At 38.8% G+C, this 20,069-nt stretch overlaps 1 protein-coding gene across 3 annotated transcripts in view; it reads right to left on the minus strand.

The window, feature by feature from the left end:
* ANOS1 (anosmin 1) overlaps window positions 1-20,069 on the minus strand; it is a 217,397-nt gene that overhangs the window by 19,079 nt on the left and 178,249 nt on the right. For 2 of the 3 annotated variants that reach the window (XM_050777712.1, XM_050777713.1), the window contains one exon: window positions 7,636-7,782. In XM_050777712.1, the coding sequence (XP_050633669.1) occupies window positions 7,636-7,782 (147 nt within the window). The remainder of the gene's footprint in view (window positions 1-7,635; window positions 7,783-20,069) is intronic. The other variant, XM_050777714.1, reaches the window with a different exon arrangement.

The following is a 20,069-nucleotide window of genomic DNA, read 5'->3' on the forward strand; positions in this document are numbered from 1 at the left end:
CAACCTTCCTCCTACTACTGCTGTCTTTAATTCACGATCTGATTATTTCTCGTCTTGGCTACTGAAATTAAACGACATGCGGCCGGGCGCGGTGGCTCAAGCCTGTAATCCCAGCACTTTGGGAGGCCGAGACGGGCGGATCACGAGGTCAGGAGATCGAGACCATCCTGGCTAACACAGTGAAACCCCGTCTCTACTAAAAAATACAAAAAACTAGCCGGGCGAGGTGGCGGGCGCCTGTAGTCCCAGCTACTCGGGAGGCTGAGGCAGGAGAATGGCGTAAACCCGGGAGGCGGAGCTTGCAGTGAGCCGAGATCCGGCCACTGCGCTCCAGCCTGGGCGACAGAGCAAGACTCTGTCTCAAAAAAAAAAAAAAAAAAAAATTGGCCGGGCGCGGTGGCTCACGCCTGTAATCCCAGCGCTTTGGGAGGCCGAGGCGGGCGGATCACAAGGTCAGGAGATCGAGACCACGGTGAAACCCCGTCTCTACTAAAAATACAAAAAATTAGCTGGGCGCAGTTGTGGGCGCCTGTAGTCCCAGCTACTCGGGAGGCTGAGGCAGGAGAATGGCGTGAACCCGGGAGGCGGAGCTTGCAGTGAGCTGAGATCCGGCCACTGCACTCCAGCCTGGGCGGCAGAGCAAGACTCCGTCTCAAAAAAAAAAAAAAAAAAAAAAAACAAAAAAAAAAAACAAAAACAAAAACAAAACAAAACAAAACAAAACGACATGCTCTCTCTGAACTTTCCCAATCCATTCTCCTTGCACGCTTGCTTTTGCTAACATCTCCAAGTCCTACTCAGACCTTCCCCTGCTACTTCACATTCCTTTCCTCCACATAGAACAAAATCCAAGCTTCCTGGCATAACATATAAGCTTCTCCATCACTCGACATTGATCTGTCTCTCCAGCCTCACACAGTCACTTCCTCAGCCTCACCAATACTTGACATTCCTGATCTTTCTCCCAGCTGCACCTCTTCATTTCCTGGGTCACAAGTGTTCATCTTCCCTGGCCAAAAAAAGGAATCCAGCCTTTAAAACGTACCTTAAACTTTACCTCCTCTGTGAAAATTCCTCTGCACACAACATCAAAATCTCTCTGCTCTCAACTACTTCAGCTGTTTATCCAGACTGCTGTGAAGAATAATGTCTTATTATGTGGCAACTGCCTATCTGCCTAAGCCTCAGAACTGCAGGTTCCTTAAAGGTAGGAAATATCCGTTATCCATTATTGTATTCCCATCACATGGCACAGAGCCTGGCATAAAGTCGGTAATTTGTGTCCATTTGCAAAAGAAGACAAAAAGTAAATAGAAATGCATTCATTGATATATCTAAGTTAATTCAAAGGTTTGTTTTGTTTTGTTTTTATGGAGTCTCGCTCTGTCACTCAGGCTGGAGTCAGTGGCGCAATCTTGGCTCACTGCAACCTCCGCCTCCCAGGTTCAAGAGATTCTCCTGCCTTGGCCTCCCAAGTAGCTGGGACTATAGGCACGCACCCCCATGCCTGGCTAATATTTGTATTTTTAGTAGAGACGGGGTTTCACCATATTAGCCAGACTGGTCTCGAGCTCCTAACCTTGTGATCCACCCGCCTCGGCCTCCCACAGTGCTGGGATTACAGGCGTGAGTCACCGTGCCTGGTCAATTCAAAGTTTTAAAACTTCACATTTTCAAATGAAAGTTGAACATACCATTTTTGGATGTATTAAAATACTCATCTAAAGACTCTTATTACTGTTTGCAATGTTTACTATATATCTAAAGGATCAACTTAAAAGAACTATCAGACCTTTCTTCCCTTTCTTTTTTTTCTATATTTCCTTTGTCACTTTAATTGAAAATGAAAAGATTCTGCCACCAGCTGTCAGACACAGGATTTGTGTAGGAAAATGAAACTCTATTTGTTTTTACACCTTTTATTTTGGTAAAGGGCTTGGTGTACTCAGTAGAGTCATAAGTATTCTGTCTAGATATTTTTATACAATGTTCCTTTTAGATTCCAAACTCTTTGGGAGGATCTTCCTAAACAAGGTAAAAGCAAAATGCCAAATTCCATATTTTTGCCCTTCTTTTAAAGGGAATCCATACCAAGTGTTTTCAAGAACTTCCTGTTACTTCAAAGAAATTTTTAGCGTGAATACGTAGAGAGGGCATGAGTTGAAACGGCAAGAAACAGATGCGTGGTCTACAAAAAAATCCACAGAACAAATCCTGACATGTCACTAAAGATGTAGAATGAATCTCTGCCTCTTGAGTAAGCATTAACACTGTAACCACAATAGTTTTGACTGAAGGCTACAGTGTCAACTGTTGACGGCCACTGCACAGAACATTCTCTTTTAGAAATATATTTGACATCAGTTGTATCTTTGGAATCAAGGTTTTGGCCAGCCACAAAGAATGTTCTCTGGCCAGCATGGATGTGTACTTATTAGATGATGGCTTCACATTGGTCTGCAGTAGGAAGCATTCCTGGAGGTTGACAGAGCTCAGAGGCTGGAAATGGGTATGAAGAAAACAGTTTGAACACTAACTGACTGCGAGGCATTTCGATTCGTGAAACAAGTCATTACTGACAAATAGAGGCTAGTGTATCTCCGTCACAGGAGCTCATCACTCCCAGCTTCTCCTTTGTGGCCCAGGGTCCAAGTCACTAAACATCAATCAAGTCAGCATCACTTTTGGAACCCAAATCAAGGTCACTCCTTGCCTTTGGATCTTGTCTCTTTATCGTCAAGTCCACAATTTCATGCATCATAAATTGGATAACACTATGGACTCTAATATTGATTAATAAATATTGATACAATTCTCTGCTTATGGTTTCTTTAAAGATTTCAGTATTTGAGAAAACCACTGATATTCTTCACATTTATTTCTAACTTTGAGTTATTTAAAGTAATGCGTGTGTATATATGCGTGTATGTGTGTATATGTGTACGTATCTATGCCAACAACCATGTTTCCTATTTGTCATGCACTGAAATCATTATTGTATGGCAAAACTGGTCATACTACTGCTTGCTGATACAGTGCAGTGAAGGTGAATCCCTTTTCTTCTGCCAAATTTAAAAAGATGCTTAAGTTTTATAGCACTTGTATTGCAAACTGGACAACTAAATCATGTTTTAAAGCACTGCTCTTTGTTGTTCACAAAGGAGAAAACATTGAGAGTCAGTCCTAAAGGAACACCAAGCCTTACAAGGCTGGGCTCAGAGGCTCTTTACCTCTGTTCTGACATCCTGTCTTCTCTCTGCACTACAAGCAGTGCCGTAAGAATCCTCACACTGAAACACCTAAGGTGTCTCCTTTGTGTCAGCCACCGGTCCAACCAATCTGGATGTGTAATCTCATTTATTCCTCACAACAGACCTAGGAGGTGATCTATAATGCTCCCTCTAGTTTACCATGTTTTAATAGAATAAAGAAGAAAAATGTATGATCATGTCACTAGATGAAGTACGAATATTAGATAAAAATCAGTATCAATTAACCACAAAAACTTTGCAAGTAAGAAGAGTAGAGGATTGTATTAATCTGACCAGGGATGTCTTCAAAAACCCTAAAGATCACTTAAACATCATGCCTAATATTATCACTTTTAGTCACCATTGTACTGAAACTCTCAGCCAGTTTTAAGGCAAGGGAAAACTAAAACGTCAAAGATATGGAAAGGAAAATATAAAATTCTCATTATTTACAAACTAGATGATGGTTTTTGTAGAAAAAATGCAAACAAATCATCAGAGAAAATGTTATAATTAACAAAGTACTAAAACAATATTGCTGGATTCACAGTCAATAATATATGAATATAAAACATTTATAATATACCAACAATAAAAATCAGAAAGTAAAATTGAGGAAAAAGTATGCCATCTATAATAGGATAAAAATAAAAACAAATATCTTGGAAAAAGCATATTAAAAAGTGTCATACTCTCTATCCAATATATTATAAAACATTGTTGAGAGAAAAATTTTAAAACTGAATACAGCAACATATCATGTTTGTAGACTGGAAGACTCAGTATTTTTAAGATGCCAATTCTTCAAAATCATTGATGTGTGGATGAATTCAATCTCTATAAATATCTCAGGAGGTTTTTGTGGAAATTGAAAAATTAACTCAAATATGTATATAAACATTCAAAAGGTCAAGAATAGTTGAGACAATTTTAAAAAGAAGTAAAAACTAGAGGACTATCATTAGAAATATTTATAAATCTATGGTAGTTAAGACAGTAAGGTATTGTCAAAACATTGGAAAAATATGCCAAAGACTCTATAGAAAGTCCAAAAATTAACTTGCATGTATATGCATTATTTAGGGCAAATAAGGCACTGTAGAGCTTTGGGGAAAATCGTCATTTGAAAAATACATAATGACGTATCAGAGAAGGAGATCAGAAGAAAAAAAAAAAAAAAGAACACTGACCCTCTACAACAAAAATCAATTCTGGGTAAAAGAGCTTAAGAATAAAAGGTGATATGGTTTGGCTATGCCCCTACCCAAATCTCATCTTGAATTGTAGCTCCCATAATCCCCACGTGTCATGTGAGGAACCTGGTGGGAGGTAACTGAATCATGGGGACGAGGTTTTCCCATGTTGTTCCCGTGATAGTGAGTAAGTCTCATGAGATCTGACGGTTTTATAAAATGCAGTTCTCCTGCACATGCTCTTTTGCCTACCGCTCATGTAAGGTATACCTTTGCTCCTCCTTCACCTTCCGCCATGATTGTGAGGTCTCCCCAGCCATGTGGAACTGTGTGTCCATTAAATCTCTTTTTCCTTACAAACTACCCAGTCTCAGGTATTTCTTCATAGTAGTATGAAAATGGACTAATACAAAAGGTGAAACAGTAGACAAGAAGACAAGAAAGGAGTATATCTTTGTGACCTTTGTATGAAAAAGGATTTCCTAACCAGGACACAGAGAATACTAAACCTAAAGGAAACAAAATGAATTGCTTATCTCTAAAATTAAGAACCACTAGGGGCTGGGAGCGGTGGCTCACACTTGCAATCCCAGCACTTTGGGAGGCTGAGACAGGGAGATCACCTGAGGTCAGGAGTTCAAGACCAGCCTGGTCAACATGGTGAAACCCCATCTCCACTGAAAATACAAAAAATTAGCCAGGCATGGTGGCAGCCACCTTTAATCTCAGCTACTCTGGAGGCTAAGACAGGAGAATTGCTCGAACCCGGGAGGCAGACCAGCCTGGGCAACAAGAGTCAAATTCCATAAAAAAAAAAAAAAAAAAAAAACCACTAAGAAGAAAGTTAAAAATGCAAGAGTGGATCAGCGTGGAAGAAACTACTTACATGAAAACAAATGACGGCTGGACGTGGTGGCTCACGCCTATAATCCTGGCACTTTGGGAGGCCAAGGCAGGCAGATCACTTGAGGTCAGGCGTTCAAGACCAGCCTGGCCAACATGGTGGAACCCTGTCGCTACTAAAAATACAAAAATTAGCTGGGCATGGTGGCACACGCCTATAATCCCAGCTACTCAGGAGGCTGAGGCGGGAGAATCGCTTGAACCTGGGAGGCAGAGGTTGCAGTGAGCTGAGATCACACCACTGCACCCCAGACTGGGCAACACAGCAAGACTATGTCTCAACAAACAAACAAACAAATAAACAAACACCAAATGACTTTTATATACAATATAAAAAGCATTCTTGCAGGACAGAGTAGCTAAAGAGTTGAAAGAGTCCTTCAAAAAAGAGAAATCCAATTGTCAGTAAACTTACAAAAAGGTGCTCAACTTCTTGGACATCAGAAAAGTGCGAATTCAAATAGCAATGAGGTATTACTACGAACATACCAGAAAGGATAAACTTACAAAGATGGTAAATACCACATGGCAGAGAGAATGTGGAGCACCTGGAACCATCACCATGCCCTACTGGTGAGAATGTAAACTGGTACAACTATTTTGGAAAACTATTAATGTTTTCTAAAACTTGACATACTCTACGGCCTAAGAATCCCACCTCTATGGAAGAGTATGCGTCAAACAACATGTGCTAATAAGGCATTCACACACGTACTATTCTTAATAGCTCCACATCTGAATAAGTAAATCTCCATCCACAGCTGAAAGGATACACAGATTGACATATACTAAGGACATCCAGGCAGCAATATAAATGAATTGTTTCATGCAACATAATGCATTGGTTTTTCATAAAATGCTCATGGCAAGAAGCCAAATACAAATAGAAATTGAGTGACTCCATTCTGATAAATTTCAAATACAGGCAAAATAAATATTGAGTTTCAAAAGTCAGGATGGTGGTGGTTACTCTTGTATGCTTGAGATATTTACTTTTTCAATAGTAGATGTTTACATTTTCATTTTATTACATTATGCTTAAAATTTTAATATTAAAATATGTTATATTTTTAAAATATGAATAAGTTGATAATTTTAATTAATATAATAGATTAAATAATTTTCTTACTTAATATTTATTATAAAACTAATTGTAATATAGACATATAATATAATCTTAATGCAATAAATGTTGAATAAACTTTAATTTTAATTAACATTATAGAAATAAAATATATTAATGTTAATAATAATATTATTTTACTTGCAGAATGGATTTCAGCAGCTTGAAAGAAAATCCTGGAATAGGAACCACTCCAACACCAATATCGCTTATGGCACATGGCCCATCAATATCTTGAGTAAAAGTGAATTTCAGAAGAATGAGGAGAATTTTGAAAACCTAACTCTTGAAACAATCTATTCTGCTTATGTTTTTAAGAGGCATAAGAGTGATAAAGATAAAAGACTCTATGTTGAATAAATTCTAAAACTACCACCTTGATAATAGAAAAACAAATATTCAAAGACAAAAAAAAAAATAAACAAAAAGAATTTATGCTAAAGATAAATGTTCAAACGAAATGAATCTATCCTAAGGACAAATGTATTGGGGCCTTAATTAGAAAATAGAAATTCTAAAGGAACTGAAATGTTTCATTGTACTGGAATAATGACATGTATTATGATATTAAGATATACCCATACAGAGTAGCATTTATAGAATGTTATGAAAAATGCATTACAATATAGCAGCTCAAATAATGTTACACAGAAATATGCATGTATGTTTTATAAACACACTCACACACACACACCCTAACTGAGTGAAAGACAGATGCATAGAAAATTTCTGAAAGGAAACCCACCAAAATGCTGTTTCAGGAAATGATACTGAGATAATAGGTGACTTTCCCCTCCTACTTTCTAAATTATTTGTATTATGGATCTTTTTTTTAAAAAATAAATAATTTATAACAAAAATTACAGCTCAAAATAATGAGTATTTTAAGTGTTTTGGATATAACATCAGCCAATCAGCCCTCTGGGAAAGAAATGAAGACAAGCTAATATTCCTGAAATGAAAATATTTAAGTAATTGACTGTTGTAGATTTCCAGATGTGAGATAACTATCAACTCATTCAGACTTATACTATTTAAGTGTTTTGTTCAACAACCATTTGCCTTAGTATCAATACAGTGGCTTGACATTTACTTCTTCAAAACTACCTCTACATTACTGTGCTGTTTAAAGCAAGTAGGAAATAAGTAAGTAATGTTTATGTACCTTCTATTTTCTTCCAGTAGACTTTAACTTGCAGTTGGCCATCCTGATAGAAGGGAGCTCCAACTTCCAGCGGGCGAGTGGGTCGTCGTCTTTGAAAAGGGAGTTGTGTTTGAATTCCACCTTTTCTAGTTTTCGCAAGCTGTTCTTCTATAACAAAGTACAACATTCTAAGTTACTTGTTAAAAATAATTATAGATTCCTGGGCAAGGTGGCCAAATAGGAACAGCTCCAGTATGCAGCTTCCAGTGACACCAACACAGAAGGTGGGTGATTTCTCCATTTCCAACTGAGGTATACGGCTCATCTCATTGGGACTGGTTAGACAGTGGGTTCAGCCCATGGAGGGCGAGCAGAAGCAGGGTGGGGCATTGCCTCACACAGGAAGCATAAGCCCTGGGAACTTCCTTCACTAACCAAGCGAAGCCATGAGTGAATGACAGCTATCTGGCTCAGATACTACGCTTTTCCCACTGTTTTCACAACTCGCAGACCAGGAAATTCCCTCAGGTGCCTACACCACCAGGGCCCTGGGTTTCAAGTGCAAAACTGGGAGGCCATTTGGATAGGCACAGAGCTACCTGCAGGAATTTTTTTTTTTTTTTTTTTTTAGATGGAGTCTCACTCTGTCGCCCAACAAAGATCAAAAGAGACAAAGAAGGGGAATATATAATGGTAAAGGATTCAACGCAACAAGAAGAGCTAACCTAAATATATATGCACCCAATATAGGAGCACCCAGATTCATTAAGCAAGTTCTTAGAGACCTATAGAGATACTTAGACTCCCACACAATAATAGCGGGAGGTTTTAACACCCCATTGTCAATATTAGACAGAACAACAAGACAGAAAATTAACAAGAACATTCACGACTTGAACTCAGCTCTGGACCAAGTGCACCTATGGATATCTACTGAACTCTCCACCACAAATCAACAGAATATACATTCTTCTCAGCACCATATAGCACTTATTCTAAAATTGACCACATAATTGGAAGTAAAATATTCCTCAGCAAATGCAAAAGAATGGAAATAATAACACAGTCTCTCAGACCACAGTGCAATCAAATTGGAACTCAGGATTAAGAAAGCCACTCAAAACCATACAACTACATGGAAACTGAACAATATGCTCCTGAATGACTACCGGGTAAATAATGAAATTAAGGCAGAAATAAGTAAGTTCTTTGAAACCAAGGAGAACAAAGACACAACGTACCAGAATCACTGGGACACAACTAAAGCAGTGTTTAGAGGGAAATTTATAGCACTAAATACCCACAAGAGAAAGCGGGGAAGATCTAAAATCGACACCCTAACATCACAATTAAAAGAACTGGAGAAGCAAGAGCAAACAAATTCAAAAGCCAGGAGAAGACAAGAAATAACTGAAATCAGAGCAGAACTGAAGGAGATAGAGACACAAAAAAACCCTTCAAAAAATCAGTGAATCCAGGAGCTCGTTTTTTGAAAACATTAACAAAATAGGTAGACCACTAGCCAGAATAAAAAAGAAGAGAGAAAAATCAAATAGACACAATAATAAATGATAAAGGGGATATCACCACTGATCTCACAGAAGTACAAACTACCATCAGAGAATACTATAAACACCTCTACGCAAATCAACTAGAAAATCTAGAAGAAATGGATAAATTCCTGGGCACATACACCCTCCCAAGACTAAACCAGGAAGAAATTGAATCTCTGAATAATAGCCTACCAACCAAAAAAAGCCTAGGACCAGATGGATTCACAGTCGAATTTTACCACAGATGCAAACAGGAGCTGGTATTATTCCTTCTAAAACTATTCCAAACAATAGAAAAAGAGGGACTCCTCCCTAACCCATTTTATGAGGCCAGCATCATGCTGATACCAAAACCTGGCACAGACACAACAAAAAAAGAAAATTTCAGGCCAATATCCCTGATGAACATTGATGTGAAAATCCTCAATCAAATACTGGCAAACCAAATTCAGCAGCACATCAGAAAGTTTATCCATCACGATCAAGTTGGCTTCATTCCTGGGATGCAAGGCTGGTTCAACATACTCAATCCATCACATAAAGAGAACCAATGACAAAATACACATGATTACCTCAATAGATGCAGAAAAAGCCTTCAATAAAATTCAGCACCCCTTCATGCCTAAAAACTCTCAATAAACTAGGTATTGATGGAACATATCTCAAAATAATAAGAGCTATTTATGACAAACCCACAGCCAATATCATACTGAATGGGCACAAGCTGGAAGCATTCCCTTTGAAAACTGGCACAAGACAAGGATGCCTTCTCTCACCACTCCTATTCAACATAATATTGGAAGTTCTGGCCAGGGCAATCAGGCAAGAGAAAGAAATAAAGGTATTCAAATAGGAAGAGAGGAAGTCAAATTGTCTCTATTTGCAGATGACATGATTGTATATTTAGGAAACCCAATCGTCTCAGCCCAAAATCTCCTGAAGCTGATAAGCAACTTCAGCAATGTCTCAGGATACAAAATCAATGTGCAAAAATCACAAGCATTCCTATATACCAATAACAGACAAATAGAGAGCCAAATCATGAGTGAACTCCCATTCACAGTTGCTACAAAGACAATAAAATATCTAGGAATCCTACTTACAAGGGATGTGAAGGACCTCTTCAAGGAGAACTACAAACCACTACTCAAGGAAATAAGAGAGGATACAAACAAATGGAAAAACATTCCATGAGCATGAATAGGAAGAATCAATATTGTGAAAATGGACATACTGTGCAAAGTAATTTATAGATTCAATGCTATTCCCATCTAGCCACCACTGACTTTCTTCACAGAATTAGAAACAACTACTTTAAATTTCATGCGGAACCAAAAAAGAATCCATATAGCCAAGACAATCCTAAGCGAAAAGAACAAAGCTGGAGGCATCATGCTACCTGATTTCAAACTACACTACAAGGCTACAGTAACCAACACAGCATGGTACTGGTACCAAAACAGATACATAGACCAATGGAACAGAACAGAGGCTTCAGAAATAACATCACACATCCACAACCATCTGATCTTTGACAAACCTGACAAAAGCAATAGGGAAAGGATTCCCTATTTAATAAATGGTGTTGGGAAAACTGGCTAGCCATATGCAGAAAACTGAAACTGGATCCCTTCCTTTCACCTTATACAAAAATTAACTCAAGATGGATTAAAGATTTAAATGCAAGACCTAAAACCATAAAAACCCTAGAAGAAAACCTAGGCAATACCATTCAGGACATAGGCATGGGCAAAGACTTCACGACTAAAATACCAAAAGCAATTGCAACAAAAGCCAAAATTGACAAATGGGATCTAATTAAACTAAAGAGCTTCTGCACAGCAAAAGAAACTAGCATCAGAGTGAACAGGCAACCTACAGAATGAGAGAACATTTTTGCAATCTATCCATCTGACAAAGGGCTAATAATATCCAGAATCTACATGAAACAAACACATTTACAAGAAAAAAAAAACAACTCTATCAAAAAGTGGGCAAAGTATATGAACAGACACTTCTCAAAAGAAGACATTTATGCGGCCAACAAACATATGAAAGAAAGCTCACCATCACTGGTCATTAGATAAATGCAAATCAAAACCACAATGAGATACCATCTCATGCCAGTTAGAATGGCGATCATTAAAAAGTCAGGAAACAACAGATGCTGAAGAGGATGTGGAGAAATAGGAATGCTTTTGCACTGTTGGTGGGAGTGTAAATTAGTTCAACCATTGTGGAAGACAGTGTGGCGATTCCTCAAGGATCTAGAACTAGAAATACCATTTGACCCAGCAATTCCATTATTGGATATATACCCAAAGGATTTTAAATCATTCTACTATAAAACACATACACATATATGTTTATTACAGCACTATTCACAATAGCAAAGACTTGGTGCCAACCCAAATTCCCATCAATGATAGACTGGATAAACAAAATGTGGCATATACACCATGGAATACCATGCAGCCATATAAAAGAATGAGTTAATGTCCTTTGCGGGGACATGGATGAAGCTGGAAACCACAATTCTCAGCAAACTAACACAAGAACAGAAAACCAAACACTGCATGTTCTCACTCATAAGTGGGAGTTGAACAATGAGAACACATGGGCACAGAGAGGGGAACATCACACACCAGGGCCTGTTGGGGGTGGGGGGCAGGGGGAGGTATAACATTAGGAGAAATACCTAATGTAAATGATGAGTTGATGGGTGCAGCAAACCACCATGGCACATGTATACCTATGTTAACAAACCTGCACGTTGTGCACAGGTATCCCAGAACTTAAAATATAATAAAAAATAATAATCATTATTATATAACCTGATATTAGTCCCAGTGTACTTCATTTCATCCTGTTATTTAGTCATATTAAATGTCTTCTTTTTTTTAAAGTAAAAGATGGTATAACTGCATATTCTTTCATGTTCAAGTTAATGAACTGCCCCCCTTCAAAATCCACTGGACGGTGGCTCAAGCCTGTAATCCCAGCACTTTGGGAGGCCGAGACGGGCGGATCACGAGGTCAGGAGATCGAGACCATCCTGGCTAACACGGTGAAACCCCGTCTCTACTAAAAATACAAAAAACTAGCCGGGTGCGGTGGCGGGCACCTGTAGTCCCAGCTACTCTGGAGGCTGAGGCAGGAGAATGGCGTAAACCCGGGAGGCGGAGCTTGCAGTGAGCTGAGATCAGGCCACTGCACTCCAGCCCGGGTGGCAGAGCAAGACTCCGTCTCAAAAAAAAAAAAAAAAAAAAAATCCACTGGAATACTAAAAGTATATTACACGTAATCCCCAGTATTTAATTTGGTAAGTAACATATATTCACCAGGCTTGAAAGATGCTCCAATGTAAATAATAAGTATAAATAATATTTCTCATTATAGTTTTTTTATAGTTATGGGGAAAATAAAATAATATTACAATAGCATTTCGTGAAGCAATTGATAGGTTTTCGTGGAAAACCCATATGTAATATGGAAGTACGAGTATTATCCATCATACTTGGTGCAGGGCTCTAAACGGAAATGTGGTTCAGCTTTGTCAAATAAATAGTAAAGAGCAAATTGCACCTACTCAGCTGACAATGCCAACTTCAGCTTCAACACTCAGCAACCCATCTGTGTGTCATTCAGATTAGTGACAGACATCCAAATTCTGACAGATATTAAAGTGAAACTTTAAAATATCCAGCAAATGAAATGAAATGAAAAGGCATCAGGTTGGGCAATGGAGTACAAGAACCCATTCAGTAATTAGCTCTTTCTGTCAGCAATTCTGAGCACTTCCCAAGAGCCAGGCATTGAGCTAGGAGTTGCAGAGATGAAGTTTTTGTACCTGAGGGGCTCTTGAAATACCACCAGACAAATCGCTCTCATGATGGTGTGCCAGCAGTGAGCTTGACCAAAGGCACCTGCCCAGTGGAAGAGCATCAGTCTGACCAGCCACTGTTTCTGTTCTTTGAAAAAGTGGCCACAAGTTTTCTGAAGAATCGAGTCATGGGAGTATAACTGCTGCCATGTGACATGGTATTTTGTGAAGAAACCAGGACACTTTAGGAAAGACGAGGTGAAAGTATGTTCACATGTTCATTATTGGTTGCTATTTAAAAGCATGAACTTTTTTCCCCTATTGTCCATTTCAAAGTGTTTTCAACACATATTTGTTGCAATGCTAGGACACCATAAAACTGAACAAGAAGGATTCCAAGCCCTATGTATCCCATATCCAGTGGGAGATAGAGACATACTACTATAAATCAAAACAGCATTAAACATATCTTTGAATCAGGCAGTTCAAGATTTCATTCTTAGCGCAGGTCATTTCTTACTGTGTTGTTGTGTAGAGTCATGATCTGACTCTAGTTTTAGTTTGTTTTTTATTATTCTGTTTTCATTTAGCTGTATCTTTCTCTCTTTTGCCATTCCTAATTCTCCAAATCTGCTTGTTTTCTTTGTATCTATACTTTTGATTGCTTTAGCTCAGAATGGACCAGCACTACTTGTTTCTGTCAACCTTCTTTGCCCATGAAAACTTCTCAGAGGCTCTCCCTGGTGAAGATTTTCCAGAGTAAATCAAAACACACCACTCTTTTGTGTTCCTGTATTTTTTGTTTTAAGTTATTTTTTCTTCTTTAATTTGTTTCTCAAACTCAACCCAGAAGTCCTCTACAAAACAGAGCTCATCCTAATCTTCCTTGGATGAAATGAAATAAATAAAATTATGAATTGATGGCTGTTTATACCAAATATATTACCAAATACTCACTTGCCTCGGGCTATTTGGGGTGTTTTATTTATGTCAATATAGTTATCCTTTAACATGAGATTCAAACATGTTGCAGGAAGGGCAATAAACTTAATATTTTTTTTTCTTTGGAAACAGGGTTTCACACCATTGCCCAGGTTGGTCTCAAACTTCTGGCTCAAGTGATCCTCCCATCTGAGCCCCCTAAGTAGTTAGGAGTATAGGCACATGCCACTGAACTTCACTTTTGACTCCAGGTGTGTTCCTGAGGGGCTTGGTTGGGGTGGTGAATTTTGACACTAATTTACATTCATAGAGCCATCCTATGAAATTAAGCAGGGGCCAGTAAACTTTTCCTAAATGGCCAGATAGTAAATATTTTTGGTTCTGTGCATCATATGGAAAATGTTTTCGGTTTTGCAGACCGGTCTCTCTCCCAACTACTCAATTACTGTTGTACTCCCCAAACAACCAGACATGATATGTAAATGATATGCAAACAAATGTGACCCTGTGCCAATAAAATCTTATTTACAAAACCAGGAGGGGGCTGGATTTGGCCTGTGGGCCATAGTTTGCAGACCCCTGAGAAAGGAATTAGCGTGCACTGAAGATGAAAAAAGCAACACTCAAAAATACTAAGAATTGTATTCAGTTTCACATAATTCAAAGAGTGAAGGTGAAATTTAATCCCAGGGCCATCCCATGCCAAACTTCTGTTTCCATCACCATGTACTGAGTCTTACAGAGTACCCATTTATATGATTTAATAATTAGGACACCAAAAATTTCCCTAGGCCCCAAATTTCTCTCTCATCTACTCACTGAATTTAGAGGTTGCATACATAGAAATTCTGCCCTTTGATGCAAGATGTTTCTGCTTTCTGAATTCCAAATAGCCCTTTGAGAGATAAAAGGGTAAGCTGTATTGATTTTATGCTTATAAACAATGTGTTATCGAAACTCTTCTAATAAAAGCAGCGAGGTTTGCATTCTTGGGCAGGTGAGAGGAAGACAGAAGGATGAGATGGAGAGAACACGCCCAACCTGGGGTAAGACAAGATCAGTCAAGGAAAGCTGTGGACCCCAGAAGATAATCTACATCAACTCAATTTTTCCTGACACTGGCATGACCAATGAATTGTCTATCCAACAGACCAGATGAAAGGAAAATAAAAACACACACTTGTTAAATTCGCATTTAGGCTATTTTAGCTTAAAGAGTTCAAATCAATGTGTGGATAACAGAATCATTTATGAGGTTGCTACTTTTTGAGAGTCAGTATAACCAATAACATAGGAAGCTTAGAACCCAGGAGAAGAGATAGGAACCAGATATAGAAAACTCATGGTTATCCTAGCCAAAGTCCATCACTTTCTTGACACTGTCACAGAGTTAAAGAGTCCTCCTACTTATACCCAAAGTCTTCATGACATAACTAATTAAGAATTTAAGTTTTCTTTTGCTTTTATTGTTTTAAGGGTTAGGGTCTCCCTCTGTCTCCCAGGCTGGAGTGCAATGGCACTATCATGGCTCACTGCAGCTTCAAACTGCTAGGCTCAAGTGATTCTCCTGCCTCAGCCTCCCAAGTAGCTGGGACTACAGGCATGCACCACCAAGCCTGGCTAATTTTTTTTAAGAGACACAGTCTCACTATGTTGCCCAGGTTGGTTTCCAACTCCTGGCCTCAAGCAGTCCTCCTACCTTGGCCTCCCAAATTGCTGGGATTACAGGCATGAGCTACCGGGCCCAGCCAGGATCTAAGATTTTCACAAACCCATTTATGTTTCTAATAATCTGTGATAATATTGAGAACTCACCACCAGATAACTAAGACAGATACTATGTTTAGATAGATATTATGTTTAGATACTAGGTTTAACCTCAATGTCAATCTTGTCTTCCTACTTGCTTTATATCCTAGGCAAACTTTTTCTTTTCTTTTCTTTTCTTTTTTAAATGGAGTCTTGCTCTGTCACCCAGGCTGTAGTGGAGTGCAGTGGCACAATCTCAGCTCATTGCAACCTCTGCCTCCCAGGTTCAAGTCATTCTCGTGCCTCAGCCTCCAGAGTAGCTGGGACTACAGGCATGCATCACCATGCCAGGCTAATTTTTGTATTTTTAGTAGACACGGGGTTTTACCGTGTTGGCCAGGCTGGTCTTGAGCTCTTGACCTCAAGTGATCTGCCCATCTTCGCCTCCCAAAGTGCTGGGATTACAGGCATGAGCTACTGCGCCCAGCCCTAGGCAAACTTTAGTATTTAATTATATATGTAAAAACATACTTTTATATATCAAGATTGAACCATTGTTGCTTTACTAAAATGATTCAAGAAGAGAAATCCACCAACAATTAGTGTTGCTGACACATGCAACACTAATTTTATTCGGTAAAAACCGAATAAGGTGCATACTACAATGCTAGCAGTACGACCCTGACTTTATAAGAATGTCTCCTCTACTTTCAGTAATAAGCAAAAATGGAATAATATCATATCTACCATATTCTGAAAAAGTTATGATGTCTGATTTATACTCTTCGATAGTCATAGAAATTAAGAAAATAAAATATGTACACTATTTTTCAAACATCCAAGTTTTGATTAATTTTACAGATCATCAAGAGATTCAGAGTATTTTCTCTCCCATCTATTCTTGTTCTGGAGAGCCAGAAAATAATTCCAGTTCCATGAGGCAACTATAAAACATTTGGAACCTGTCAAACTTGAAAATATTCCTCCTGTCTTCAAAGAAACAAGCTACCATTCCATTAAAGACAATGCTATATCATACTTCCTTCAAGGGACTCTTTCATAAAACTGCATGAACATTCAGCCTTCACTTGAATAGAAATGTTTATCATTAAAACACCTAGTAGCCTGCAGACCTGGAAAAATATAATTCAAAAAGTAATTTATATACTGACATTTACTACTCTCCTTCCTATAAAATGTAATTTCCCTTGCTTATACTATAACGTTGTAATTATTCTTTACTTCTAGTTGGTTCATGATGAAATATATAATGTTCTTATAAAAGTCACAGACTAGTGTTTATGAGATTATATATCAACATTGGGATATAAAATCCTGACAAACATTCAACTGTATCCTACATAATCTGTTGAAAAGTCACTCTCTTCTGTGGAATCACCTGAGACCCAAACAATATGTGTTACTATAGGTACTTTGCACTATGACTTCTTTTTCTTACTTTTATTTTATTCCTTTTCTGAATCTATGTAAGAGGAATCAGTCTTTAGAATAAAGTGGTCTTTGATAGGTTAACTACCATATCTCTTAATTGGTCAGCTAAACTATTACCTACTTTTAAAAGATAATTAGCAAAAGACCTTAACACAGGGAATCAACCGGTCCAATAGATTTCTTTCATTTAACTGCTTGCTTTGTTCATTTAACTGCCATAATTCCAGTGTCTCCCCACCTGGCTAAAAACTCCCACTGGTAAAGATAATTCCTCTGGAACAGCCAACCAAGTGACAACACAAACTCTTGGAGGACACAGTTAAAACATGCAAATGGCTTGTAAAGGATGTCCAACCTTGGTTGTTCCAAGATGAGACCAAAAGCCATTTCTTTCTCTCTTCCCCTTTAGTATTTATGACCATAGCAGATGAAAGCTTAAGAGAGCTGTAGTGCTGGAGTGTGGCACAGAGCAGGTTGAATGGAAAGACAGTTGCGTTCAGCTGAGTTACAATCAATTTACTGAGCTCTTACTATGTTCCTGGAAAATTCAAGAAACCTGTGGGTCCTGAAATAATTGCAGGACCTAGAAACAAACTGAAGTGAACAGGAAGTGGTAAAAGGAAGTCTCCCAAGCTTCTGGTCAGTAGTAACCTCAATGGAGACCAGAGATACCTGGGAACATCAAGCTTTGTAAGTGGAGGGAGTGAGTTCAATGTGGAGTATGTTGAGGTTGAGATGCCTGTATGACATTCAGATACAGGGGATGACAGGCTAGAGACATCGGGTATTAGTGGAGAAATCGAGGCTGGAGCTGAGTCATTGAGAACAGACCATGAGTAGGTAGTGACTAAATTGTCAGAGCAGATAAGGTAGAACCCTGGAGAGCTCCAATGTCCAAGAGCTGGACGGAGGCAGGAGATCCTACAAGGAAACTGAGGTACGAGAAAAATTAAGACATCTGGGAGTCAAATATACAAAGGTCAAGATGTAACAATGGGGAAAGTGTAGTTAAACAAGGACAAACTCATCAGAAGTGGTCAATATAATTGCAATGGAAAACATCCACCAGACTTAGAAATTAGCAGGGGCAGATTTGGTGGAAAAGTGAGATTGAGAAATAGATTGCAGACATTTGAGAAAAAATGTGGAAAGGAGAAAGATAAGATGGTAGCTAGAATGAAACCAGCATCAGTGAAAGCTTTGCTTTAGAACTGGAAGCTGAGCAGATCAAGCCAGTGGAGAGGAATAGGTTGAGGTTGTAGGCAAACAAGGGAGTAACTAATTAACTTGGTTTCAAAAATATTTTTGTTGCCATGTGTATATGCCAGGGATTGTGATGGATACCGTGACCAGATATATAGATAATCCATGGTCTCTGACGTAGATGAGATTTGACTTCAGTCAGTGCAGGTATCTGAGTTGGGAAGGAATGGGTCTAGAAACCACATGGTGAAGTCCACCACATACAGAAGGCAGGCTGACTCCACCTTGGAATACAGAAGACAGGAGAAGATAAACCTGGACATGAGAATAGATATGTTTATATTTATGGGGAACTGCATGGCTTACTGAGAAGAAGGGATTTAGACTGGACTGTGCACTCCATGTGCAATGTGACTTAAAGGACAGAAAAAGGCTTATAATCATACTTCAGAGGGTAGCAGAAGGATCTAATTAAAGAATATCTCCCTGAGTTACAGGATTCTGTGGGGATGCCCCAGGAAGGGTGAAAAAGCTGTGGATATGCTACAGAGATCCACGGTTTCATAAAAGTTTTGTCTGTGGGCTGGACCATGACAAGGCTCTAGATAATGTAACTTCAACAAGGACAAGCTGAGGTTGGACTTTTTTTCTCCTTGCTTTTGGTTCTGGAAATTAACAGATATTAAATTATGGGAATTTGCAATCCCATACCAGTTTCTAATGGGGAAAGAATGTTGTTTATTGTAAGAACCAGGAGACTAAAAGACATGCTTATTTTATACAACAGATGAAATCTCCACCACCAGTAGAGAAAGACAGCTCTTGCATGAGCTGAAGTTTAAAGGATTTTGGCCTGAGAAGGGGGTTGGTGAGGAATATAGAAGAATATAGTGAAGGATGCAGTTTTGGGAAAAGTGAGAATTGAAGATAACTAGGTAGCTGTCTTGAGAGTGGACTCCAAAAAGAGAGAGATCTGTAAGTACACTGATATTTTCTAAAGAAAACTGACTGCTCTTTAAAGAAAATGACTTCTGCATGTTTGGCTTGAGCAAAAGGCTGAATCTTGGTGCCATTTATTGAGATAGGCAAGCCCAAGAGAGGAACAGGTATGGGCGAAAATCCAGACCTCGTGTTTGAACATTTTATTTGAAATATCTGCAAGCCATCCAAGTGGAGGTGCTAAGTGGGTGGCTGAATGTAGGACTCCGGAGTTCAAAGAGTGGTCAGGGTGGAAGGGCAGGGAGTCATTAGCACACAGATGGTGGTTAAATCCCTGCAACTCATGAGACCTCCAGGGGAGAGAGCAGTGGCCCATCCACCTTCATTCTTTCCTCACGCTGAGTTCTTTGCCCATGCAATATGCTTCTCTAACTCTCTACGCTCATCCACGCTGCTGCGTTTGTGTGGAATGATGTCCATTCCTTGTGAGCCTGCAGATCGCTCACTCTTCAGGACTTCATGAGGGATGATGTGACTCTCATTCCCACCTCCATGTCGGTCATTTCTGCTTCCACTGTTTCCTGTAGTTCTGTCTGTATGCAACACACAGATCTTTGTTATTATTTTACATATTTATCTCCCAAATTCAAAATTAGGCACTTTTAAGGCAGAAACCAAAATACATCATCGTGCTGGGAATAATGTATGTGTGTGTATAGTTATGTGCATGTTTGTGTGTATTTGTAGACACATGTGTATATGTATGCATATGTGTACATGTATACCTATGTGCA

Source organism: Macaca thibetana, chromosome X, assembly GCF_024542745.1.
Source record: "Macaca thibetana thibetana isolate TM-01 chromosome X, ASM2454274v1, whole genome shotgun sequence".
NCBI lineage: Eukaryota > Metazoa > Chordata > Mammalia > Primates > Cercopithecidae > Macaca > Macaca thibetana.